The 26,562-nt window shown below is 52.8% G+C and overlaps 1 protein-coding gene across 3 annotated transcripts; it reads right to left on the bottom strand.

Moving 5' to 3' along the window:
- Nucleotides 1-437: 437 nt before the first annotated feature.
- Nucleotides 438-25,332, bottom strand: ELF5 (E74 like ETS transcription factor 5). 3 transcript variants are annotated; one of them, XM_059709716.1, is made up of 7 exons: nucleotides 25,226-25,332; nucleotides 18,401-18,525; nucleotides 7,587-7,820; nucleotides 4,268-4,318; nucleotides 2,433-2,501; nucleotides 1,273-1,468; nucleotides 438-758 (listed from the first exon to the last, which is right to left on the bottom strand). In XM_059709716.1, the coding sequence occupies exons 2-7, from the start codon at nucleotides 18,519-18,521 to the stop codon at nucleotides 662-664; spliced, it is 768 nt and encodes a 255-aa protein (XP_059565699.1). In that variant the 5' UTR covers nucleotides 18,522-18,525; nucleotides 25,226-25,332; the 3' UTR covers nucleotides 438-661. The 3 variants fall into 3 exon arrangements, with proteins under 3 accessions (XP_059565699.1, XP_059565698.1, XP_059565700.1); XM_059709715.1 differs by lacking the exon at nucleotides 25,226-25,332 and adding an exon at nucleotides 23,056-23,537; XM_059709717.1 differs by lacking the exon at nucleotides 25,226-25,332 and adding an exon at nucleotides 23,145-23,536.
- Nucleotides 25,333-26,562: the final 1,230 nt, after the last annotated feature.

The raw sequence follows: 26,562 nt of genomic DNA, 5'->3' as shown, positions 1-26,562 counted from the left end.
TGTGTCTAATGGCAAGTGTGTTATTCGGTAAGGATGCTGTGGGAGTGTTGATGAGTGGCCATGAAGATGTGCTGGTTGAGAAACGTCTTGTTAACCTATGCTCAGCTGGATGGCTTAGCCCTTCCACTAATTAAGAAGCTTTTCTATGGAATTTTAACGATGTAAAACCTACAGCATGTTTGTCTTAGCACGTCACCCCTTCCTGTTACATTAAATACGAACGAATCACTTCTTCCCTTTGTGAGATGCCACAGCTCAGTGTGTGAAAACTTTGGAGCTTTGGGGATGGGAGCACCAGGTGAGTCTAAAGGCAGAGCTGGGTCCTTTCCTCTGAGCTGCACCCGTGGCTCTGGCTGCTGAGGTTCTGCGCCTCTCGAATAGGGAAGCCATGTTTGCTCAAGGTACCAGGAAAGACCCCCCCCACCCCCCACCCCGGGTAAAAAAAAGAGCAGTGGGATTTCTTAAGGGTTGCTGCCATCACCCGTGAGGAGACAACAACAACTCTGAATCCAAATGTAAGCGGAGATGTGGAGAAACTTTATCAGCATGTTTGCACGTTTCAAAAAACAAACAAACCGAAAACCAAGACTTGCAAATGTCTATTGCGACGTGATTGCTTTAAAACAGAAATCCATCAACAGGAGCCAGGCGATGGAGCCGGTCATAGCTTGTCCTCCTGCCACCCGTGTGCGTTTTTTCCAAATTTGTACACTAACCTTCGGTCGACCCGTTCCAGAATTCCCGTTTTATAGTAGTACCTGAGAAAGACAGCAGATGAGAACCAGGGTGTGGGGGTGGGGGTGGCGGTGGGGGGGAGGAGGGCGTGCACCCCAGGCCAGCACCGGAACATAAACACTCTCCCCATTCTTCTCAGGGGACAGCCTGGGCTCTGGTTACCCTGGTATTTTCACACCCTGGTCTCAGCTTACACTGAAACCTTTCCCAGACACCTCAACTACAGAACCTCCCACATTCAGCTCCCAACGTGTTCTCTGTGTGTGTGTGTGTGTGTGTGTGTGTGTGTGGTGGCTGGATTCACAGTGATCCCCGGGAACACTGCCAAGAATGAAAAGGACGGCGTGTCCATTTACAGACCATAATCCCACCTGGAACTAAGAAGCAGAGTGTTGTCTCATGACCTTTGGATCATCACACACACACACACACACACACACACACACACACACACCTGCAAAAGCAGTTTACCGTCCTAGGCTGGCCATTTTATGCAACTGCCCGGGGGCTCGTGGCATTTTGTGGCCATTAACTCACCTCAGAGCTCTGCTCAGCTTCTCGTACGTCATTCTGTCGTTTTTCTTCCTTTGTCCCCACATCTTGGCCAGGGCCTCGGATTTCACCACCCGGAAAATGCCCTGCTCCCTGTCTTCCCACTCCAGGATGCCGCAGTTTTCTTCGGGAGACAGGAGCAGGTCGCGCACAAATTCCCAGAGGTGAGAACTTTGGAGGCCTTCGGAAGGAAAGGAAGTGACTTAATTTTTTTTTTTTTTTTAAATTTTAAGAGAGTTGTGCCACTTCTCATGAACCCATGCGAACACGAGAATTGCTGCCTTGTGGGGTTAGGACGGAACCTCGCCAAGCTGGGAAACGTCTGTCTCAAAACTGACATTTGGGGACGCACGGATGAGCAGTACCGTGGCCTTGTGGCCCCTGCTCTGTGGCACCACGGGGTCATCCTTAGGGAATTCATGAAATGACTGTCAAATAATCTTTTCATTCTTTCTGACAGGCGGTGGGCTGTATCAGGCTCCCACAGCCACAACTGTCTGGGTGGACCAATCCTACAATTATATTTTTTCACAAAAAGCTGGTATTTCCCTTGTTCCACTGTATTGTGGCTTCGGCTGGTTCTGGAGTCCAGCTGCCTGGGATTGGGGCGTGGACTGACCTCTTCCCAGCTCTGTCATTGCAACCTCTCTCCTCACCTGTAGAATGGGATAATAAGAGTGCCTACTTCATAGTGGAGGTTAGAGGGTTAGGATTTAATACAGATCAAGTGGCCGGAACCAAGCTCAGCAGGCGGGTGGCACTGGGTAGGTGTCTCAGTTCTGGGAAAGGCTAACAGGACTGCCAACTCCTGGTGTTTTTTTCTGCTGCTGCCCCTGAGCACTTCAGTGTGAAGACCTCCCCGCTAGCCCTCCCACCAATAGACCAGGACAAATAAACCTTTCCTCGTTATGGTTAGACACTGTCTTCCTCATTTTAATTCTTATAGTACCATTCCCAAGTGAGAAAGAAATAAACGTGAATTTGACAGCATTCATCAAAATCCTTGTCAATTTCTGTACTGATTTCTAAGCGGGAAATAACGGGTCCCACATAAACAGCCAGTTTCAAAGCCTATGAGACTAGGTGGCCTTGCCTCGTGAATGGCTTTAGGAAGTTAGAAATGAAAAGGGTGTCTCTACACTTACTCGTTCGACTGTGACTGTGACAGTCTTGACTTTTGATGCCACTTGTTTTCAGGCAACTGGAATCAGCATCTGGAACAGAATGAGTCACAGCTGTAGGAAGGAATGGAGAGGCCACATGCAGGCCTCAAGTCACACCCGAGTGGGCACATGGATTGAACACCTCTCTGGGAGGCGGCACCACGCTAGGCGCTTTGGGGGTGATTAATAGGTGGGAGGTGCAAAGATGCCGAAGACTCAGTATTTGTCTTTCAGGAGAGTTTGCACCCAACACTAGGGACCTAAGCAAAGCACAGCTCATATCATGCCCATAGTAGGTGATCAATAGATGTTTGTCGAATGAATGAATGAAAGAAAAGAAAGAGATGGACGAGGAAGCAAAGCAATTCAGGGCTTCAGATTTAGACACACCCGGGTCATCTGCGTTCGTTTCTACCCCTGTGAAAAGGCTATGGTACTAGGACTTGCCTTACAGGGTTATAGGAAAGATGACCCGAAACAATGTCTGTAAAGATTCCAGCACAGGGTTTGGCTCACAGTAAGCACTCAATAAAAGCTAGCTGCTATTGTTAGTATTCTTGTCCTGACTCTAGTTATGGCTAGTTATATATTCAGTATATATTCTAAAGAACTTATGGGACACAGTATTCCTTCCTAGCCCCTCCTCCTCCTATGCTGTGAGGAAGGCAGGCTGACAAATAGACACCCCTTTATAAAGTGGAGACCTGACCCTGAGAAAGGAGCGGTCAGGTCAAACTCACGGCTGCTTAGAAAAGAGAGCAAGGGCCTGCCCTGGGCTCCAGCCTTGGGCCTCAGACTCAGGAATGGCCCCGGGGCCTCGGTGGGCTCAATTCTTCTAGGGGCTATGCCTGGATTGGGCTGGGTGGTGAAAGCTGGGGTTCGATGGCTGCAAATGGGTGAGAAGGGGCTCCACCAGCACCAGGGAGCTCTGTGGAAGCTTTGTTCACTGGGAATGCAGAGCTGCTCTGTGAGGGCTCCGTGCTCCGTGGGGCACGGGGCGCCGGCCTAAACCCACAGCACGTGGTGCCTGCACCTGGCTGCCTGCACTCAAACTGAAGAAAAAGCCCTTCATCAACCAGATCATCTGAATCCTTAGGTGACTGCTTGGGACTTTAAGGAGAGAAAAAATAAATCATAAGAAACGATCTGTCCGTCTGCCCCTCAGCTTGCACCTCTCTGGAGTCACCATACACCCTATCTTTTTGCGGATGAATGAGCTGAAGTCCGGGAGGGGAGGGGCCTGCCCAGGGCCTACATCCTGGTGCCCAGGCCAGAGCCTTTGCGTGGGCTCAGCAACTAACAGCAACCACCACTGTCATCATCATTGTCATCGTCTTAAAAAATCAAAGCCACAAAACTCTCTTTCCTGAACCTCCATCTGCAAGAGCAAAACAGCGAGTCTAATTTTCAGAATGGACCAAACCATTTGAGGTCCTCCATCACCTTATTATTATATACTCGGCCTGCTAAGTGAGCCCGGATTCAACCACAGGCCTCTAGTGGTCAGTCATTAGGATGATTGTTGCTCGCGGACACTAGTTTTGGAGCATCTATGCTACTGGCGCATGCCAGGCGCTCTGTATGCATTGTTTCTGGATCTTACGCACCACGTTCAGACAGGGAAACTGAGTCTGGGGTAGGCTAGGAGATCACAGGCCCCAGCCCCAGGCTCTGTCCACCACATTTTTTCCTGCCGTCTCCTGGGCTGGGGTTGTCTCAGGCCGTCACCCTCTCAGGGTGGTCCTGAAGAAGCGATCAGGCCCCTGCCCAACAGCAGCCGCAGCAGAGCCCCGGGCAGCTGGACCTGGGCTACTCACAGTCTTTGATGCCGGCCTTGGACTCTTCAGCGTCACTGAAGAAGGAGTAACCTGGGAAGGAAAAAGCAAAGCACAGCTCACATCATGCAATCCCGGTTTCCCCTGGCCAGGCCCGAGAGACGCCAGGAAGAAGGGGAGGGATTGTCCCCTCTGTGGGATCTTGGAGACCACCTGGTTTTTATAGGGCCACGGGAAGCCAGCCCTGAGAGGTGACAACCTTGTCTGTAAAGGCCACCTGGAGAGAGCCCCCTGGTGGTCAGTGTGCTCCCAGCAGCCTCTGAGATTTTCCCAGCGGGCACTGGGGAGGGAGTCCTGGCTTGGGGCCAGGAGACCTGGGTTCTGAGCTGGGCTGGGCCACTGACCCCTGTGAGGCCTTGCCCAGTCACAGTCTCCGGGCTCGTGGTCCTCATTGGCAAAGCCACCACTGAACGCCCGTTTGGCTCTAAGAGTCTGCGGTCTATGACTTGGCTCTAATTCCCCGGGGATTGGAATGCGTGTTGGGTGCTGGTCAAAGGGGGGAAATGGACATAGGAGGCCACGAGAAGAGCACAACCTGCTAGGAGGATTGAATGAGGATTCGGGACACTGCTGGGCCTCAGTTTGCTTGTCTGAAAAATGGGTGGGTTGGGGGTGGATTTGGAGGTTCAGACCATGTTTTCATGAAGCTGCATAGGCCAAACCACACCTGCTTTCTGGCTGGGGGACCGATGTGAGGACTACCTTCCATTTACGAAGGTGACTGGCACAGGGAGGGCACATTTGTGACTGTGCATTGCTAGGGCCGCTCTCTGATTGGTTCTGGTCAGCCACGTGCCTCAGCTCACTCTGCCCAAGGGGCTGCCGAGACCAGAGGGGGACTGGTGAGGGGCTGCTCCTCTCCTCCACCCTCCACCCTGCTGCCTGCTAACCTCGCCTGCCAGTGACCCGTGTCCCATGTTTCCGGGCCCTTCGGTCCTCCTGAACCGACTGAGCCAGGCAGCACGTGGGGCCCCGGAGCTCCCTGTGGCTCCTTTCCCGTTGAGGAGCATTTGTTTTGTGTCCTTGTCTGCCAGAGCCCTAATCTACGGGGTAAGATAAGGCCTAAACCAGGTAACAAGCAGTTCTCCCTATAATTTACTGTCCAAAATGGAGAATGAAACAGCACTAATAGTAAGTTTTCCAGGATAACAGGTGAAAACAATGTACCCTGGGCAGACTGGGACGTGGTAAAGGTCGGCCACGGTGCATGCATTTCAATACACAGCAATGCTCCCGTCTGAGGAGCATCGAAGGAGGAACCCGAGAGGGGGGGCAGGGCGGTGGAGCCGAGGGCTTTGCTGCCCAGCATGATAACTGCCCTGGCCCCATGTGCCTGAACCCCACCGTTCCAGGTGGCCCCGTGGCTCCAGACATTTCTTAGAATGAGAAGAGGCCTGTTTCAAAAAGAGTTGGTTCTTAGCTTATTTGTTCTGCTCAGACCCTGAGGTAATGGGACCAGGTTTGTGTGTGTTTGTTTTTATGTAACAAGTGCCAGGACAGGGGGGTGCCCGAGCTGGGAGACCTCAGCACAGGGCTGCTGGGTCCTGGAGATGAACTTGATCGACCTGACGTCTGGCTACGGCTGGCAATGCCGGCTGCGCTCACCTCTAGGATGGCATACCCTCTCCCTGGCCTGGGATCCGTGTGCCAGGCCGCCCCTCAGGCAGGTTCCTCCCTGAGCCGCTGTGACCTGCTGACTTGCCCCTGTGCAGGGAGGGCTTTCTCTAAGTGCAGCCTCTGCTCCCGGCTCCTGGCAGGTCACTGTCACAGGCGATAGTGAGGCAGGGGCTGTGCAACAATGGATGGCAGGTCTGCGTGTCCCTTCCGCGCTCCTGGTGGGCCGTGGCTCTCAGGGCAGAAGCTTAGCAGTGCCCGGGGGCCACCATCCTTAGCTCCCCTGCCCTCAGACAGGCGTGATGGGAGACGATCAAGGGGGAGGGCAAAGTCCCCCGACCCCGAAGGTCTCTGTGGGTTTCTGTCCAAGCAGGAATCCTGCCACAGCAGCCCCACCACGCAGGGAGTTGCAAGGCTGCTTGATTATCTCCAGGGACAGGGAGCTTCCTACCTTTGGTATCTTCTGAAGCAGCTTTTCCAAAAGAAGGTGCTAACTTTCAGAAAGGACTTTTCCTCGAGTTGAGCTGAGATGTGTTTCTTTTATTTGTAAAACTGTCTGCCTTTTGGTTATATTCACACGGACAAGGACAAGCTGTCATTTACCTGGCTGGCGCCCCTGTCTGCTGCGCCAGGTAACGTTTCCCCGGCTCCTGTCTAGGGGCCTGTGGAGGTGTGTACCATCCATCATACAGGCTAGGCCAGGGACATTCAGAGAGTCCGACGGCTCGAGGGGTTGGAACCAGGGTTGGGACCAGGTTTGAGATCTTCCTGATCCCAAAGTCCTGGCTTTGTACTGACTTCCCATGAATCAGACCCCTTTGCTGCGTGACCTTGGAGAAGCCACATGACCGCTTGGGACCTCTGTTCCTTTATCTGCGACACGGGGGACACAGAATTATATGTGCTCAAAACCCCTGTCCGCTTGTGGAGCAGGCTGGAGCGGTGAGTCATGCGCCCAGAGCCACCTTTGGGCTGTTTGGTCCTGGACCATTAGGAACGGGATCAAATAAAACAACCGTCCGACTCCCCCGGAAATGGGAAGGAGAAGGGTCTAGTTAGTTTTCTTCTCTTTCTGTGTAATGAAAGGTGAAGCAGAAACCTCTTTGTGTCCACCCTTTATAGCTGCCAATCTTTAATATATATATATATATATATATATATATATATATATATATATATATATATATTTCAGAGTGGAAGAGAGAGGGAGAGAGCAATAGAAACATCAATGATGAAAGAGAATCACTGACCGGCTGCCTACTGCACGCCCCCTCCTGAGGATCAAGCCTGCAACCTGGGCATGTGCCCTGTGACCGGAACCATGACCTCCTGGCTCATAGGTCAACATTCATAGGTTGAGCCACGCCAGCCAGGCGATAGCTGCCAATCTTTATGAACATAATACATTATTTTGTTGTATAGCCCGGGTGGTCCTTGAATGCTATTTTCAATTTCCCTTTTTCTTTTGAAAAATGTACCCAACTGGCCTTCCTGTATCCTGCTCCCTTTCACCTACAACCTCCGATCCCGTCATTCTAGAGCTTCTGGTTTCCGAGAGGTTTTGGTTAACGGGATTTGGCCGAACAGAAAGTGCCAGTGAGGGAGGTTTGCGCTGGGAGTCCCACGGCAGGGAGGGACCTGACGGGTCCTGTGGTCCCGGCCGCCGCCCCACCCTCCAGGCACCGACCTTGGGAGCGGATGTTCTGGAGGATGAAGTACAGGTACTCCCCGCAGAGGCCCGCCGCCTCCACGAACTCCTCCTGGGTCATGCTGCACAGCTGCAGGCCGCTGACGTTGAAGTGGCAGAAGGAGATGCAGTTGGTGTCCAGCTTGTACTGGTCGCAGCAGAACTGGAGCCATTCCCAGACGTGGCGCTTCGTCCAGTACTCGGGGTGGACGGACGTCCAGTAGGAGTCGCAGGCTGCACCGGAGGAGAGAGCAGTGAGGGACGACGCCCCTGGGAGAGCCTTGGGAAGGTCCCCGAAGGCGGCCCCGGGTGCATCAGCATCCTCATCCCTTGCCCACGAGTTGAAAGCGGCTCCAGCCCTGGTGGGGGGTGGGGAGTGGGGATGCGTTCTGCTGGGGCCCAGGCCACCTTCCATTCCGCAGTAAAAACCAGAGGGGACTGCATCCTGCGGGTGGACATGAGGGCAGAAGAGCGAGTGACAGGGGCATTGTGGCTTGGGAGTGTCTAGGCCTAGTTGGGTGCCTAGAAAGAGGGGAGTTAGAGGGGAAGGAAAGAACAAGGCCCTTCAGTGATTCCGTGTCAGACGACATGGTGTCAAGATGACAGGCTTTGGAGCCTGACAGGCCTGGTCCGAATCCTGGTTCTGACGCTTCCCACTGGGGCCAGGTCCATAGCAACTTAAGCCTCAGTGTTCTCATCAGTAAAATGAGGATTATGTGCCCAACACACAGGGCTGTTTGCAGGTGGGGTTAACACATAGAGGCTGTGTGGCACACAGGAAACTATCCATCCGTTCAATAGTTGCTAAATGCCTCCTGTGTGCCGGGCACCCTCTGAAGCTGATTTGATTCGCTCTGCTCTTATGCACAGTTGCCAGCACTCGCTCCTGGTCTGTGCACCGCCTCTGGCCACCTGGAGGCAGGGGCCGAGGGCTGGCGAGACGTTGCCCAGAGACCAGCAGACTGTGGGTCTCCATAACAGATTTCTCTGGAGGAAAGGGGGCACTGGTTGCAGTGTTGTTTCAGGGTGGTTCTCAACCTTCCTAATGCCGCGACCCTTTAATACAGTTCCTCACGTTGTGGTGACCCCCAACCATAACATTATTTTCGTTGCTACTTCATCACTGTAATGTTGCTACTGTTATGCATCGTAATGTAAATATCTGATATGCAGGATGTATTTTTCAGGGGTCGCGACCCACAGGTTGAGAACCGCTGCTAGGGTGTTTTAAAGAAATTCTATCCTAAGACCAGTGCTCCTTCCCTCCTTCAGAGGACCCCCGTACACACTCAGACAGAGGGGGCGCCATCCTCTCTGGGAGGCGGCGGTGCCTGGCCTGGGGTACAATGCAGGAGAAACAGAAAGGGTGGTGGACACAGGATACGGAAGAGGTGAGGTACCAGTACCCGGTCAGGCTCTTGGACATAAATAATTCTCGCGATCGCCATCGTACTCATTCATGCGGCCCTTCATTCCACAACAAGCCCCGGCTTCCTCACTGGTAAGATGGGGAGAATGGCGGCGCCTGCATCCTAGAGCTGTTCTGTGGATCAGATGAGTGAATCTATATAAAAGCACTTAGAACGGAGCCCGGGAGAGTTTAGTGCCTCTATTAAGATGATCATCGAACACCTGCTCTATGCAAAGCAAGAACTCGTGTGGGAAGGAGTCAGGGTAAAGAAGAGTTTGGTCCTGTCCCCTGGGAGGTCACAGGTGAGGAAGCTGAGGGTCGCGGAGGACGTGCCTGTGATCCCACAGCCAGTGTGTGGCGGAGCTGGGGTTTGAACCCCAGTCTGAACTTGAAAGCCGTTACTCTTCCCATTCCATCACCCTGGTCCTCAGAGGCTCAGTGCAGAGAAGAGATGAAAAGGGAGCGAGGGGGGAGGCAGTTGGGGAGCCAGAGAGAATAAGAAGGCCTGCGGAGAGAGGCGGGGAGCAGAGTACAACACCGCTGACGGCCCAGGTCACGGGGACGACAGAAAGGGTCACTCACGAGTTAGTCTGCAGAGCTAATGGCAGTGAGGCTGTCTGAGCCCCCCTTAAATGCTGCGTTGGCTGCCACTGTCCCCAGGGGAGCCCTGGAGCCTCTGACCCTAGGTAGGGGATGGGTTCTCTGCCCTGGGAGGTGTACCGCTCCCCGACACCCCCATGCCAGCTTCTCAAGTTCCTCAAGTCCCCCCAAATAGGCAGGATTGGGCATTTCAGAAGACGGAAATGGAAGCTCCCCTTAAAGCTCTGAGTCCTTCCAGAAGCTGATTTTCCTCCCCTAGAGTGGATCGAGGGGCAGTCAAACTTAATAAATTTTTTAAATGTATTTATAATTTTTCATCTGAATTCGATGTGCACGTGGCTCAAAGGCTCGATACCATGCCAGGTGGCTGAGGCCAATGTCACTGCCTCTATGCCCGCTATGCCTTGGTGGGGAGAGTGAGGGGCCTGCTGGCACTGCCTCTTTGGCCCCCTGGCCGCTGGCTGGAGCTGGCCTCCTGGCCAGTGGGGTGTGCCTGGTGGCCAGCAGGGTCTCCTGGGACAATGGTGCGGCCACTCCTGAGTCTCTGTGTGCTTTCTGTCCGCTGATTTCTGACTTGAGCCAACCTAAGAAGGGCCCTTTGCTTGCCTGGTGTTCTGACGAGAGATTTTTATGAGCCTGACAATCTCCGTCCTGGTCCCGAGCTGAGAGCTGACAGAGGTGCCCTGCAGGTGGAGGGCACAGCTTGCTGCTTCTTTTCATGGAAAGGGTTCTCCGAGCCTCCATGCCCTCCCCTCTCCGCCTCCACCCCCTCATTATTTTCTTTGGCGCTTGGAGAGGGCCATGTTGTTTCTGGAAGCCAAGCTAGAGGGTTCGGAGAAATGCCTGGGTGGGGTGGGTGGGCACCGACACCCGGGAGGTGTTGCTGGCAGGACTCCCTCCTCAGCTCTCCCCTGCATCTGGCCACAGAGCCGGCTTTGTGTGCTGCTCGGCCTGGAGGGAAGCCAGGACCAGGACAGCCCCGGAGCTGAGAGGGAAATGCTCTTCTCGGGGGCCTGGGGCGCTTCTGGGCTGTGGTGTGCCTCGCGGTCCTGTCCTGGCAATGCTGAGGCCGCAGCGGTGAGGCTGGCAGGGGTGAGGAGGCCCCTTTGCTCCCTCAGGTTGCCTCCAGCTCAGCACCTTTCCACAGGTGCCTCCCTTGCTCAGGACGAGGTCCCCATCTGCCTTCTTCTACTTCCTGCACCTCCTCAAGGCCACAGCGCAGGCCCCCTCTCAGCCAGGCTTCCCTCCCTGCACAGCCCCCTCTGATGCCCTTCTCATTCGGACACCCCCCCCTCGCTCTCTCTCCAGACCGTGGTGAGCCCCAGGAGGCGGGGCCACCTCTGCTTGCCTCACCTCTGCTTGGCTCTCCCAGGATCAGAGGTGTGGGGGCCCGGCCTCGCCCACCGTGGGTGCTCAGTGAGGGTAACCGGCTGGCCAAAGGGCCAGTGGTTATTACCTCCACTTTCCGGTGAGGACACTGAGGCTCTGGGAGGTTCGATGGCTTTAAATAAAGCCGCACAGCTGGTCAGGAAGGGATCCAGCCCCCACGCTAACCCTGACCTCCTTGGCTGTGGGAATTTTGCATCCTATCACTTTGGTTGAGGAGGACCAAACTGGATACACACCTTGAAGTCTAACTAAGAAGGATTTGGATGATGGCAGGTATCAGATATATTATCTAGGTTTGAAAAATCAGAAAAAGGTGGAGAGACTGGTGATGACAATGTTTGCAACCCCAGGGAAGGACCTGAAGCAGACGCTTTGCCCTTTGGTTACTTGGAAGAGAGAAACTCAGGCACCCCCCCCCCCAAAAAAGGGTAATACACTCACAGAACATGTTATCTTTAATAAGTTGCATCCTTTGAAAATATAAAGTGTTTTCCTTCATGCGTCTGCCATTCATAAAATAATCTAAGCTGTTTGGAGAAGCTGAGGTCTGAGGCCCTTTGCGTACATCTACTGGTTAGAGACGGATGGCATCCAGCGCCCGGTAGCCTTCATCCAAATGTCCACAGGCCACTGCTGAGCAGCAGGCTGGCCAGCTCCTTGGAAGTCAGAGGCGGGCCAGGACACTTGTGTAAGGGCCAGCTGCGTTGGGAAGAAGAACTTGGGACGTAACAGGGACAATTCTGGAGGGATTCCGACCAGGATGCGATAGCCTGGGATGCACATGCATTTAGAAGGAGGATCTGAGCTTTCGGAGCGGGGCTGGCACGCTCCGATGCCCACAGAGCCAGCAGGTAATGTCCATGCCTGAAGGGGCCCACGTGGGGAGGTTGAGACGTGCCATGCGGGAAGGTGGGCCCTGTGGTGCCAGGTCCAGATTGTTATGTGAAATCGCATGATTTTTTTTAAGTGCTGGCAAGTGATTTCATTTTTAACAAACACCCTGAAGGCCGAGGAAGACTCTTTCACAGGCTGGGCCTCCCTGGAAGTCACTTTGTGGTGGAGAACTTCACCTGCTTTGGGACAGCCGTCTCCTTGGAGATCATTGTTTAGAGTGGGCGTGCTAAGAGTGCCACCTTTTGTAAGTTGAGTAGCATTTCCTTCCAATTAAAAGTTATTTGGAAGAAAAGCAGCGCTGCTTTGCTGGGAGTTGAGGTGGAGGGACGAGACGACTTCCCCTCCGTAGCACCACAGGGCAGCGTGAAAACCCTGCTCTAGAACATGAAACTGGGGCTCCTGCTGTTTGGATTCCCCGAGAAGGTATGTGGTCTCACTTAGTGGTCCTGACTTCTTGGGATTTATCTACAAAATAGGAATAACAGGACCTCCTTCTCCTGCCCTTGAGAGGATTAAGTGAATCAAAACACAGAAAGAACTTAGAACAGGGGCAGGTATGCAGTAAATGCTCATTAAATGCCTCCCATTTATACTGTTAACATTCGGGCTACCCATACCACTACTCTAATTGCATTTCCCCAAATACTTCTGACATGTTCTCTCTCTCTCTCTCTCTCTCTCTCTCTCTCTCTCTCTCTCTCTCTCTCTCCTCTCTCTCTGTAGGCCAGCACCTCTGTTCCCTTCCAGAGCTTTGGGTTCATTTTCTTTATGAAATAAGGGTATTATATTATTAACCATGCTAATCTGTCCTTGTACGGCTAACATGAGTAAGGTAGCCAGTGCTGTTCAATACCTGGGGCACAGGTGAGTCTGTGTGACTTTGTAAATGCTTCATGATCAGGACATACCCCAGGCCCTTGCTTCTGACACGGGTGGGAAGGCAGGGCTAAGCCCCCGGTGGACAGCAGGTGACGGGGTGAGCAGGCCGTATGTGCATCTTTAGCGGAAATGCCAGAGAGTGGGCCCACTAATCCCCCACCTCCATCTTTTGTTATGCAAGTCCCCTCGCCTTCTCCTCCACAGGGATTGCTGCCCCTGTGCCCTTCCTATGTAGACATTTTGGAGCCAATGCTGCTTATTTTCTTGAAGACTTTCCTGGAGCCTCACTTGCAACAAAAATTTGGGGGGAGATTCTGACTCTTTAGAAATGACAATGAAATAGATACGCAGCAGAATGCCAAGTCTGTGCATTGCAAAAGTAGTGTGAGCTTAGAGATTTATGGTCCCTGGATCCTCTGCCGGAGAGCTTGACCTTTCTCCTCTCCTGATGGGGAGCACGGGTGGGAAAGTTTGTGAAGCCACGTGAACCTGCGGACTCTGGTTCCCACCGTCCACTCTAAGCCTCTGCCAACTGACCTGGAGAGAACGGGACCTTCCGATGGGAGGAGCAGGACGGTGTGGAGTCACTGAGCTGGGGCTGTGGGGAGGGCCCTTCCTGACGTGCAGTCCTGGCTCTTCAACTTATTAGCTGTGCAATCCTAACAGAGTTTCCTAACCTCTCTGGACCTCAGCTTCCCTCCTGTGTAAAGAGGAATCATGATAGCGCCCAGCTCTTAGGAAGTTTGCTGGGAAAAGGAGAAGAAACGATGAATGTCAAGAACTTGGCTCTGTTCATCTGGACGATAGTAAGCTTTTGATATGCCGCCTGAGATTCGTTGTTATTTTGGGGCTACATTTGTTCTCAGGGAAATGAGGCCTTCCCTACCCGGGCCTCAGTCTCGCCGAGGGACAACAGAACAAAGTGAGCCCAGGGACCGGGAGGGGGAGACAGACAGCCGGGGTCAGAGGAGGCCGAGGTAGGCGGCTGGACCACGATTAGCATGATTGATGAGCAAAGGGAGCTGGGGGAGTTTCTGGCCCAGGGCAGCCGGTGCGTGAACTGGGGGCTCAGGCACCATCAACTGCGGCTTTGTCACTGAAAGGAAGTACCTTCTGCAGGGAAACCTGAAATGATAAATTGCTTCCAGGTTTTCTCCCGGAGCTGGTCTAGCCCCGTCCGAGAGCCCTTCTTGGCTTTCCTTCTAAGCCTGCGGAACGATTTAGATGAGGAGATGGGGAAAAAAATACACAAGAAACCAAAAACCTGGGCAGTGTAAGGACCTGGATGGAGAAAAGAGGAGAAGGGATGGTGGGGTGTCAGCAAAGGGCTGTGGTCGGAGGTGTGTGCGGAGTTAGGAGGTGGGACGGGGAACGCCAAGCCCCGAGTGGTCCCGGGGCCACGGCTGCCCAGAAGGCTCAGACTTGTGTAGGATAGGGGAGCAGTGGCGAACGTGAGGCCCCCCTGGGGGTGCTCTGGGGTGTCCAGTCATTTTGTATTTATTTATCTGCTTTTGATTTAGAAATCATTACTCTTTCTTTCGCATGTGCTCTCAAACTTCTATACCCAGCACGTGAATCTTGCTTAGAAAAGCCCCCATGGAACCCAAATGCCTTCCTCCCTGATCACCTGGGAGGAAGCTGATAGCTAAGATCAGTGGGTTTTGCACCTTTCTTCAAATAAAATGTCCCATTGGGTCACAATCGCTAACATGTTTACGGAGCGCTCAGTGTGTGCCAATTACTGCTCCACTCTGCGTTTTCTCACGGGGTCCTCAACACCATGCTGTGAGGTCTTAGTTTAGCGGTTCTCAACCTGTGGGTCGCGACCCCTTTGGCGGTCGAACGACCCTTTCACAGGGGTCGCCTAAGACCATCCTGCATATCAGATATTTACATTACAATTCATAACAGTAGCCACATTACAGTTATGAAGTAGCAACGAAAATAATTTTATGGTTGGGGGTCACCACAACATGAGGAACTGTATTTAAAGGGCCAGAAGGTTGAGAAGCACTGTCTTAGATCCTGCCACCCATTTTACAAAGTAAATGAGGAAAGTAAGGCACGGGAGGGTGAAGTCCCTTCTCCAGGTCACACATGAGCAAGAGGCAGAGCTAAGGTCATAGAGGTCTCCTCCCGCTCCTGCAGCCACGCCCTGATAACCGCTGTGCCGTACTGTCTTCGGAATGAAAGCACGGCAGCCTTCCCGGAGGGTGGGGATGGAGAGGAAGGAGCTGGAGGCCGGTCTTCTCAGCTGTCACTCCAGGTTGCCAAGGGACCTCCCAGGAACCCCCAGAGCTGCCCAACCTAGAAACCTCTGCTGCAGAGTATAATCCAGATTCCAGAGCACAGGGGGCACCACATGTGGGAGTGGCCACCTTGGCAATCGGGGGAGAGAGAGTGTGTGTGCGTGTGCGTGTGTGTGCATGTGTGTGCGTGTGTGTGTAGGTTGAGGATGGAGCTCTAGCACGTAGGGGTGAGGCCAGGAGACTTCATGACTCGTTTGATGCTTGGCTGCTGGAATTTGCTTGGAGAAGTGATCTTTTGAAAATATCCTATGCTTGTGAAATATTTGCAGCATCCCTTTGATAAAATTTTCCAGTATTTGCAATTCTTTTCTTCTAAGAGCCGAAGGGAGGGCCAGGGTGCGTTCATGAAATTCTAAGTATTTTGCAATCTGATTGTCCAGTCCCAGCCCGCAGTCCGGCGACGCCAGAAGTCCTGCTTCAAAGAGCAGGTCACCTTTTGGTTAGCACCGACCCCACTGCCCTCTGCTAAAGCCGTGTGGGGAGGCTGTGAAGACCGCGGGCTTCCCGACGGGTTGAGTGTCCCTCCCTGCCCTCTCGTGGACACCACCCATCTGCTGGGCACTCCATTTCTTTCTCCCTTTGGTCTCAGAGCATCTAGCCTGTCAAAGATTCCGCATTGGAAAGGGTGAGACCGGTGTTGCTTTTGTTCAACGTGAAAAAGGAAGAGAGATGAGAAAAAGCTGTTTTTCCATGAGCCGGGAGCGCCTACCCGGTGCCAGGTGCTACGCTACACGCTTGCTGGGTGGGATCTGCTGTCCTCGTCCTCCCAGCTCTGGGAGGCCGGTGCTGTTCCAGCTGGGATAGCGATGTTAGAGAAAACGTGGGGCCACGGGCTGGGGAGTGGCAGAAGCTAACAGGAAGCTGCCCCTGGGACAACTCTGAATTCAAGATGAACTTCCCATGAGGCAGGAGATGACCTCTGAGCACGTAAGGTCTGCAGAGCCGTGTCCAGAGGTGGAGCTGGCTGGCTCCTGACACATCCCTCTCGGTGGGGGCTTGTGCAGACACTTAAAGCCACGTGTCGTCGGTCTGGGCGAGAACCTGACGGAAGCACCCCCTGGCCCTCCGCCCTCCTCCGCAGATGGGGCTCGCCCAGCGCCAGGCGCTCGCTGGGACCACCAGCCTCGGCCTGTGGGAGGTCTGACATCCCACTGAGCTCCGCAGCTGGCTGCTCCCTCGGGGAACACCAGGAAGCCGGATCGCTCCTGCAGGCCGTTTCATTTCCACTGGCCTCCTGCCTCGGCAGCCTCCTTTCTATTCTCTCGATGGGTGACGGAGGACGAAGGCTACATCTGTGATACCGCCTGATGTGGGAATCAGAGAAGCTTCTGGAAGGGATTCTAGAAATGACCTGGTCTAACCCCTCATTGCATGATGGGAATGAAGAGTCCTCAGACAGGAGAGAGCTGAGCCAGTATCTAAGACTGCTGGGTCTTAGCAGCACTGGCAATCCTCTTGGTGATCACTCAGGTTAACTCTTCTTTTTAAAATTGCAGTAAAATATTCATACTGTAAAATCTACCATTTTTTGAGTGTACAGCTTAATGGCATTAAATATATCCACATTGGTGTGCAACCATATCACCACTCTCCATCTCTAGAACCTTTTCATCCTTCCTTTTTAAACAACCACATGTGCTTGTCATGTGCCCGACTGTGTCCCATACACTTCATTCTCTATGAGAGAGGCATCATTACAATTCCATTTTACAGATGAGAAAACTGAGGCTTGAGAGGTAAAGGTGGTGCCTGGCTCCAATGACTATAGAAGCTGCTGTGGAGACATCCACAATTGCGGAACAGACAGGGCAGGGGCCCCCAGGATGGCAGGTCTGCGATATACATGGGTGAGAGAAGGACAGGACCTGGCCTACCATTGTGCCACATGTGGGGAGGGGACAGCGCCCTGAAAGCCTTCATATTCCTCCTTCAAATTTAGCCTCTTAACCAAATATTGAGGAGAGAAAATCAGACACATTTCTCAGCGCCTTTCTGAGAAACCAGGTGCTTCTTAGGCCCAAAGGAGAATTGCAATATGTATCCGAGTGAATCAGGTTCAAATGCAATGACCTGGACCCTGCCGACGAGGGTGCAAGATGTCATGGGTGCACTTGTGCGCATGGGGCCTGGGTTGGGAGTGGGTGCAGGACTGAATTAGGTAGGTAAGTGCCTCCAGGCTGTCTGTGCAGCCCTGGCATCTGGCCTGCAGGCAGGGGCTTCCTTGGGGTGGCGGACATTTCATAGCAGCCTCAGAGGCTGGGCCTCCCCTGGCCTCCCCTCTCAGGGAGTGTAGCCCCCCGACCCTGTCTCCTGACCCTGAGTGGGGACCTGCTCGGCAGGGCACACAGGGTTAAGGACCTTTGAGGGCTGACAGCTGATCAGCAATTGCGTCACCGCCCTCCCCAGCAGGGTGTGCACCTGCCGGGCTAGCAGTCAGCCAGGTTTGCTGTGAGGTGCAGTCACCCGAGCACCTGGGGACAGAGGCCCTAGAGGGTTTCTGGGGCAAAGCTCAGCTGGCCTCCCTTTGGCATGGGATTTGCACAAGGACCCATCCTTGCATCCCGGTGGGGAAAACCGGCTGAGAGAGGAGGCAGGGTGCGGAGGGCAGCCTGGGGGACCACCGCAGGACTCATATTTGCTGAGCACTTGCTTGTGCCAGGCTACGCATTTTACACACTTTGGCTTCTTGATCCTTACAGTAACTCTCATCACCCTTGCTTCAGGGATAAAGGAAATAGAATCTCAGAGAACAACAGGGTTAATATCAACGACCCAGAGTGATGTCATTCATGAGCTGACCGAGTGGGATAGTTAAGACTACAGTTGCTCCAGTAAATGTGCATGAAACCCAACAAGCCGTGAGCCCGTGGGAAAGTCACTTAACCTCTCCGTGCCTCAGTTTCCTCATCTCTAAAGTGGGCATCACAATTGTTTGTTTCTCATAGGGCTTCTCTTTGATGCAGGTAGTGTTCAGCAAATGTTAGCTAGAACCACGAGGCTGGAACGATCACAATACAGTAGGCTCCAGGCTAAGGGTTCCTTTCTACTACAGTGTTTAAATACAGTAAACTCCAGGAGATTGGCCATTATCACCTGCATTTTACTTAATAGCAAAATGAGGCTCCGAGAGGTGAGCAGAACCCCAAGGCCACAGAACTGGGCAGGTCGGGGTGAGGTTCCAGTGCTTTCCTTCCTTCCACTCAGGCCTCCCCTGGCCCCCTGCCCTCGACATGGGTGAGGGGTGGCATTTCCAGGCCCCTAGCATAGTCTTGTCACCAGCCCAGGCCAGCACCACCTCCTGCCCCAGCCCAGCCCTCCCCAGGTGTACCTACCTGTCTGGTGCTCGAAGGCAGGGTAATACTCTTCATTGCTGAACAGGTCAGTCCAGGACATCAGGGGGTCGCAGAAGGACGCGTTGGGCAGGAAGGTGCTGTGTGTCACTGAGTCCAACATCACCCTGCAACGACAGGAGAGGTTGTGAGGAGGCGGTGACTGCTGGGAGCCACTGCAGGACCCCAGCGGGTCACGGTGGCTTAACAAGGACAGCAAAGACTCGCAACTGGCAGCCTCCTGGGAGCCAGGCCCCCCTCTAAGTGCTTTCCACGATTGACCATTTCTAGATGAGGAAACTGAGGCAGAAGGATTGAGACAATTGCCCATAGAATATGACCCGCAAGTGGCAAAACGGGGATTTGAGGATGGGAGCTCTTATTAGCCAATACTGCCTCTTCCGTTACTTCTCCTATTCACTCACATCTGACCTCTGAACTTTGGCTTATAATGTCTAACAGTGTGCTTCTGGAAACACGGCCAGAGTTGCTATCAATGAGCGCACTCACACACCCTTATCTACAATTCTGAAATCCCAGAGCTCTGAGACCAAAAGTGTGTGTGTGTGTGTGTGTGTGTCTTTGGTGCAAACGTTTCTGAGCAAAAAACAGTTGTGAATTGATCTGACGTAGTTTTATATACTGTTACATAAATGTTACATCTATATGTATATAAACTATACACTATACATATGCAGACCATGTATAAGAATTATACACTATAGACATATATAAATGAGATATGTGCTATATAGTTTTGTAACCCTAGTCGCAGTGTGTTATTCTGCCTGATCAACATTCATGTGGTGTGCTGCAGGAACATCGATGGGGTTAAGTTGAGCCAGAAGAAACGCCCGGAGAGGGGTGGTCTGTCTTCTGCTGCGTGTACACCGGCACCTTCTGGTGCCTGAACCAGAGTGAGTTCTGCAGCACGCCCGCCCCAGGGGTCTGGGTAAGAGAGTGAGCACCAGTGGCTGTAACACACAATCGCTTTGGACTCCAGGCTGAGTACTTCAGGACTTCCATCCTTTCCTCATGGGCTCCTCAGAACGTGAGCCCTGAGGCGGGGTCTGTACCACGGATGAGGAGGGGACTCTCTGACATTCCCGCTAACGTGCCCACACCACCCAGCTGGCAGGGGTGGAGTCTGAGTGACAACTCAGGTTTGTGTATGTGACGTCAAGACCTGGTGGCTCTGCTCTCGTCCCTGCTCACACTGGCAGAGGGGACACTGGGGAGACGGTGTCTGGTCGAGGCTGGGGTGGGGGCAGAAGAGATGGGCCTGGGGCCCCCCACTCTCGTGCACTCTTGCCCACCAGTCTCATCTCTCGAGTTTCTCTTTGCTGCTTCCCATGTCCCCACAATTCAGACAAAAAAGAATTCGTACCTGGTGGATTAAAAATATGTGTTGGCCCCACTTCTCTTTTCTTCTTACGGAAGTAATGTTGATGAGATATGGGGGTTCTACCCCCATTTTGTGAAGGGGACCCTGAAGCTCAAGACCACACAGCTGGTAAGTGTCAGAGCAGAGACTGGGCTCTGGGTCTCAGGAAATTTAAGATGGGCAGGAGCTTATCAGGCATCTAGCGCAGTGTTTCCTGACGCGAGTCATGTGTCTCCCATCACCATAATTTACTTAATACATTCAACAAAATCACCCCTTTTTTGTTTGAACATAAATACGTTTACTTAAAAGGAAAACTCGATATCACCATTATCCACGAAAAGTCACTATTCCTGAACAAACGTAAAAATGGAGACATAAGCACTTAAATAAAAATTGTTCATCCATGCACCACCTAAGTCAGAGGTTAGCAAAGGACAACTTGCAGGCCCAATCCAGCTCACCTCCTGCTTTTGAATGGCCTGCAGCTAAAAATGATTTTACATTTTTAAATGGTTACGTATTAAAGGGCTCTGTAGGTACTTACACAATAGCCTGGATTTTGCCTGTTGGCTCACCAATCCTATAATAGGTACTCTCTGCCTTTTTACGTGAGAGTGTGCCTACCTTCGACCATTTTCACCTCCTGTAGGTACCATGAGTGCTGGAAAGTACTGAGTTAGTGCATCGCTCTGTCATCCAGAACTGAGAAAGCTAAGGCCCAGGGAGCTTGTGTCGCTTGCTTCAGGTCACAGGGCCAGTCGGTGGCAATGTTACGTTGCATGTAGAGAGTTCTTAAGTTTTCCAACCCTCAACTCTCAGCCCATCAGCTTCCCTTTCTAAAAACACAGTCACGACACCCTCAGGACATCCCACGCATTCTTACGTACCAAGTAGGACCTCAGTACTGAGAGGGGCAGGGATTGTGTGGTTCCAGAACCAAAGGCCGATTCTTTGGGGGCGTTGGCAAATCTATCATGATCATCATCATCATCATCATCATCATCAAATGTTCATGAGAACCATGCTCCTGACATAGATAAGCAACCAAGTTCAAAGCCTCACATGCAGGTCCCTTTCTGTGCCGCCCATGAAGAGTTGCCAGACCCCACGGGGAACCTCCTTCCCGAGGCCCACAGAGGGTTAATGCTGCAGGCAGATTATCGTGCCCATGGATCTCCCCCTGGGAGCCATATCAAACAGAGGTCAAGGCTGCTTGCGTTCGGACTCTGATTTTCCCACGGATTGGCTGGCTTTATACCCTGAACAGGAGGCAGGCTGAAAAGGGATAGGGGTTATGAGAAAGGAAAGAGCCCCTGGAGCCCAAAGCCCCTTCCATTTCCTGGGATCCACATCGGGGAATTCTCCTAAGTGAGGGCTTAAGGGGAAAAGGCCCCCTGCCTTTCTGGGCCAGAGGCTCAGAAAACTGAGGAAGAGGATGGCACACCTCTGACCTGACTTCATGGTGGGTTTGGGGAAAGGCCAGGTGGGCTCCACATAGAAGAACAGAGAAAACCATCCGCAGGCCTGCAAAGTCAGTTAGAAACCCTCCAGCTACAAAATACGACAGTAGGAGTGAGCGCTCCATCTACACCTGACAAACAGCTCTCAAAAGTCAACCATTAAATTCAGTTGAGTCATATAAAAATTAGGGCTATGTTTGATCAATAGGACATTTACCTCCTTTAAGTATTTTTCCCCCCTTACACCAGTCCACTCACTTGCTCTGTAATTTCCCTAGTTTTGGACACAGGGCTGTATTTGATTCCCTTTGGTAACTCCTTCTATGGCCAATTACATCCTTTAAGTTTCCTTAAAGGGCTCTCTCACGTGAACACTGTGCTATTTTTCTTCTGTAATCATTCTTACTTTGGGGGAAATGCCTTTTATAAAAGCAGCAGAAGTTGTTTGCTTTAGGAGAGGATTTCATTAACTCTGGGCTCTCCACAAAAGGCCTTGGCCCCATCGCCAGCGTGCTCCAGGTGTGAGTTCAGGAATAATGGCCGCTTTGTGCCCAGTGGCTCAGCGTCCTAGGCCCTCTAGGGTCCTTGCGGTAATTGAGCATTTTAGCTCTTAAGATTTCTTTTTTTTTTTTTAGGATTTTTAAAATCGTCACTCGAGTATATGTTTATTGATTTTACTGAGAGAGAGGAAGCAAAAGAGAGAGAAGTAGAAAGGGAGAGAGGGAGAGAGAGGAAGAGAGGGACACATCGATGTGAGAGAGAAATATTGATCAGTTGCCTCCCCTGCACACCCTGACTAGGGATAGAACCCACAACCTAGGCATGTATCCTGATGGGGAATTGAACCCACAACATTTTGGAGCCCCCATTTCTCAGTGAGAACATTGAGGCCCAGTGACAGGTAGGCCCCACCCTGAAGGTAGCCCATACATCCCCAACAGGGGGTGACATTGACCCCAGAGGGGAAACATTTGGTCTATGGCGGGGTGGGGTGGGGAATTTGGTGTCAAAAAATCTTCGATGTTATTATGTTTCATGAGCCTCCAAAAGGCCACAGCATATTAAGGACTTACAGCATTTCTGTGGAATTAACATTTCATGGAGGGGGGAGACGACTAAGAAAAATTATCTCAAAAAGCTCCTGAGTGGGGGCAATAACGAAAAAAAAAAAAAAAGGTTGAGCAGCACTGGGCTAGACTTAGAGTCCGCAGCACGACAAGGAGGGTATGCAGGGCGGGTCCTGGGCCTGCTGCCCCGGCCGCACGTGTTTGTTCTCCGAGAGGCTGGCGGCCGTGTGATCTTGGAGAGAGCACTGGGCTGGGAGTCACGATTATGCCTCTTGCACCTCTCCAAGCCTCAGTTCCTCTTCTGCTACATGAACTCACGGAGGTGGTGGACTCCACGCCGGGCCCTGGTTCCATGGTTTCTTCAGGCACCCACCCGACCGGGTTGACACCCAAACACATGCCCGCACCTACAGATGCATAGGTGCGGATGCTATTTCAGTCAAGCAAGCTCATCAGTCTACTGCAAACAGAGGTTAAACGTTTATCTCTGAGAAGGCCCCCTGCTTTCCTCTTTTCCCTTCCCTCCTGTGCCCGCTACTTCCAGCAGTGGGTCCTGGGTTTGGAGCCAGGCCCCGTGGGCACTCTGGTCCCTCACTTACTGCCCGTCATCAGACCCACAGCTGTGAGAGTCCGCTCCCCCCACATGTTGTCCCCATGCTGGCTGCCTTGGAAGTAGAGAAAGTTCAAATACATCCACACAGGGGTGGTTCCCTGCCAGGCCCGAGGAAGGCTGGCCGCAGGTACCTTTCAAAGTGAGACCTTGAAGGCATGGAGGCTGAAGTCCCCGCTGACTCCAGGGGCTTCCTCGCCCTCCCGAGAGCCGGCTCACTCACCACGTCCGCCCAGGGAGGGTCCGTGCAGCCAGAGGGACTTCTCGCCCTGCACGAGTCAGAGGCAGCAGCGGCAGGTGCGGTGCCCATGGCCTGCGCAACCAGCACCTCTGCCCAGCCTTCCGGAGCGAGAGGGGAAGGAGCAAACCACCCAGCCTTGGCCAGTTTGTCAGAGGAGGAAAATTCCTGCCTGACCCTGGCAGAGATCATCAACTCCACTCTGGGCATGTGACCAAACATTTTACCCACTTAAGCATCGACGCATTGGCTGTTTATGCACCAAAACATCACCGGGCAGAACCAGGCCGTCGGGATATAGCCTATGGGAAAGGGGGCCATGAAGGGCCTTCGCTGAGCCCATCCTCTGAGCAGTCTCATCGGGAAGCAAGATTGTTTTCCTCCTTCGATGCTTCAGTGACACCAGAGTGCCCACCAGGTCCCCAGCCCTGCGGGCCCGGCAGGTCCATTTCCCACTCTTCAGATGCCCCCAAGAAGGGACCCATGAAGGGAAACCCAATGGACTGTTTCGACACTTTCTGTTAAAGGATCGTGGGTGGGGTGCTTGAGTGTTTGCTCTTCTGGGAGAAACCAGAGCGGCTGAGAACTGCCTTGCTGACGTCTTGCCAAAGTCCTCGTTTTTCCCCGGCTTGCTCAGGGAGTTCGCCAGGGGGTTGGTGTTGGGTTGCTTTTCTGAAGGTGCAGCAGAGACCCATAGGAGGTCTGCCGTATGGTTTACGAGGGGCTCCCATGCGAAGCTCGTTGGTTTTGGATCAAACCCATGGTGGGGCTCAATGTTACCTCTGCCCGCACAAGCAAAGAAACATGGGACCCACGTCTTAGGGCTCAGCCAGCCAAAATGATTTTTGTTTCATACGAGGTGTGGTGCATACAAATCCACGACCCTCTCTGAGCTCATCTCTAAAACGGGATCCTCAGACTTTCCTGAGGATTTAACTAAATTATTTAAATATGCAGAGGACACAACACATATATTCCCTGGGCACAACACATATATTCATTTCTGGGGTTGGGGGGGATCAGTCGTCATCAATGCGTCTAAAAGGTTGTTATACAGGGGACTTGTGAGAAAAGCAGACAGCCAAACTGCACAAACTCCTGTGGAGAACACCTTGAATCACGAAAAACATTGTCGCGGAGACCACGAGGGCACAGAGTTAAGCCTTCACTCTGCGGGGCAAACCGCCCCTCTCCACGGACGGGGCCTCTAGACTAAACCACGAAGCTGTCTCTCTGAAACACGCTAACTGTCTAGGCCTCAGTTTCCCCATCTGTAAAACGAAGAGGTTGTACCTTAGGGTCTCTGACATCCTCTCCAGTTCGTAAAATTCTTAGCACAATCAAAGGTGCGTCCCCAGCCCCCAGTTAGAGGGGGAGCATGTGCCACCAGTGGCCGCCAGCAGGGGGCGAACGAACAAGAACCCTCTCACACAGCAGAGTCTGAAAAGGTCTGAGAATACAGTGGAAAAACCCTAATCACTGCTTTTCGGGAAAGATTCTCTATATACGAAGGTGGCGTGAGAGGGCAAAATGGGTTTCTTTTAAGCTGTTACATACACATGAATTCCTGGAAAAAAAAAAATCCCCAAATTGTGATAAGGCAGCGTATTTTCTCTGTATCAAGAGGGAACTGAGCTGGCCAATGGGGAAAGGAGGAGTTTGGCCAGCGGGAGGTGGGCTCTCCTTGAAGCTGAATATTTTTGGGGTGTAAAACCCAGCCTTCCTTCCTAAAGATAGCTTTAGGAGGCGTAGGGCAGTGAGTGCCTGTCTGCATTCTCTTGGTTCCCCTTGGTGTAGTCAAGCGATTCTGGAGGCAGGGGGCTGTGGAGAAGGGGGTTGGTGGCTCCACAGCCTGTGGGGGCAGAAGTGTCCCCCCCTGCTCCCCCAGACAAGCAGTTAAATCCCAGTCACACAGCTCCCGGGAGGCCCTGTGACTGATGGAACCTGCAGGGGAGCTGGCAACCTGGAGCTGGAGACCGACCCACCGACCCGGGCCCCCAGCCCCAGCCTCTAAGCCCTGACACCCCTTACAATTCATCCAAAAAAGCAAAGAAAAGGGTGCTTACGTGAGGACAGCGCTGACTAGGTCCGAAGAGGAGGCTTTCAAGGCAAGAGAAAGCAGGTGCTCCCGGCACCAGCGCCCGGTGGAAATAAAGGCACCTGTAGCCTTGTGATATAAGTAACACCTACAGACAGGTCCGTTTGGTTTTTCAGGTTTACGCACAGCCCCTTTGATGACGGTGACATACAGTGTGACACAGCTCCTCGGAGGGGAGGGGGGATGGTTCTCACGTGCAGAAAGTTTACCTTTATCCTGCTTTTGTGCCCAGCTCACCACCCTCCCTCGTGGCCCAGGGGATTCAGTAAACAAGCCCAGAATTCTTGCCCCTGTGCTCTGCCCAGCCCTGCGTTGGCTGGGGATTCTCACTCATGCAAGCCATAGGGGGAGCTCTCAGAGGCAGCCAGCCTTCCCCCTGGTTTGGTGGAGTCTCGCGCTTTTGAGTAGGAGTTCATTTCCCTTTTCCCTTGTGTGGCCAGGAGGAAGGGCAGGATGGGGCAGTGGTTAAGAACACAGGCTTTGTCGCTAGATGGCTTTGGATTCAAAGTCTAGGTGCATCATTTTCTAGCTGTGTCGCCGTGGATAACTTAATCAGCCTGCCTGAGCCTCATCACTCTGGTGCAAAGAATAGTACTACCCACTGGGCTGCTCTGAGGGTCACAGCAGGTAATGCAGGCGAAGCCCCGAAGACGCTCTTTGTTAGCGATGATGATCATCGCCTTTTCCTAGATGGAGCGCAGGACCCCTTCTCTACCATGTCCTCCAATCTGTGCCTTTGGACCAGGCGAGGGGAACCAGCTTGCAGAACCATTGTTGGGTCTTTCTTCCACTTTTCCACTCATCAACAGGGCATTGGACACATGAACTTATTCAACTTCTAACATCTCTGGATGTGATGAGCCACATGATGGCTTTCTCCCTCCAACCCTGCGCCCCCCCACCCCCGTGCCCCCCGCCTTACCGATGGAGAGCCAGTCAGGTGTCATGAGGTGGGACCTGGCTTGGCTGCCAGCTCTCAGGTGTCTAGCTAAGGACTACCTGATTTGGGGGATTTCCCTGAGAGAGTAGAAACCCCACCTAATTTAGGCTGTGAAACAGTGTCCCTGGTCAGCTACGGGGCAGAATTCATGACCCTGTGCCTTTCTGCTCTGGGCTTCCAGCTCTCTCGGGCAGCCAAGACATGTGTCCGACGTGCAGACTCTAAGCTTTAGAGTAAAAGCGGGGACTGGTTTGTTAGGTTTTCTTTGGAACACCGGGCACTGGGACAAACATACAAATACAAAAACACGTACAGTCCGGAGAAACAAAAGGTAGTTCATCTGAGGACCCAGGTGTCATCATGGA

Source organism: Myotis daubentonii, chromosome 9 (genome assembly GCF_963259705.1).
Source record: "Myotis daubentonii chromosome 9, mMyoDau2.1, whole genome shotgun sequence".
Taxonomy (NCBI): domain Eukaryota; kingdom Metazoa; phylum Chordata; class Mammalia; order Chiroptera; family Vespertilionidae; genus Myotis; species Myotis daubentonii.
This window is presented reverse-complemented; position numbering and strand designations above follow the sequence as displayed.

Excerpts from the sequence above, each read along its gene's own strand:
- ELF5 (XM_059709715.1), bottom strand. The coding sequence starts at position 23,381 with ATGTTTGGTCACATGCCCAGAGTGGAGTTGATGATCTCTGCCAGGGTC. Across the intron at positions 18,526-23,055 it reads TCAAGGTCTCACTTTGAAAG|GGTGATGTTGGACTCAGTGA; the intron begins GTACCTGCGGCC and ends CTGTCGTTGCAG. Across the intron at positions 7,821-18,400 it reads TGCCTTCGAGCACCAGACAG|CCTGCGACTCCTACTGGACG; the intron begins GTAGGTACACCT and ends CCTCCGGTGCAG.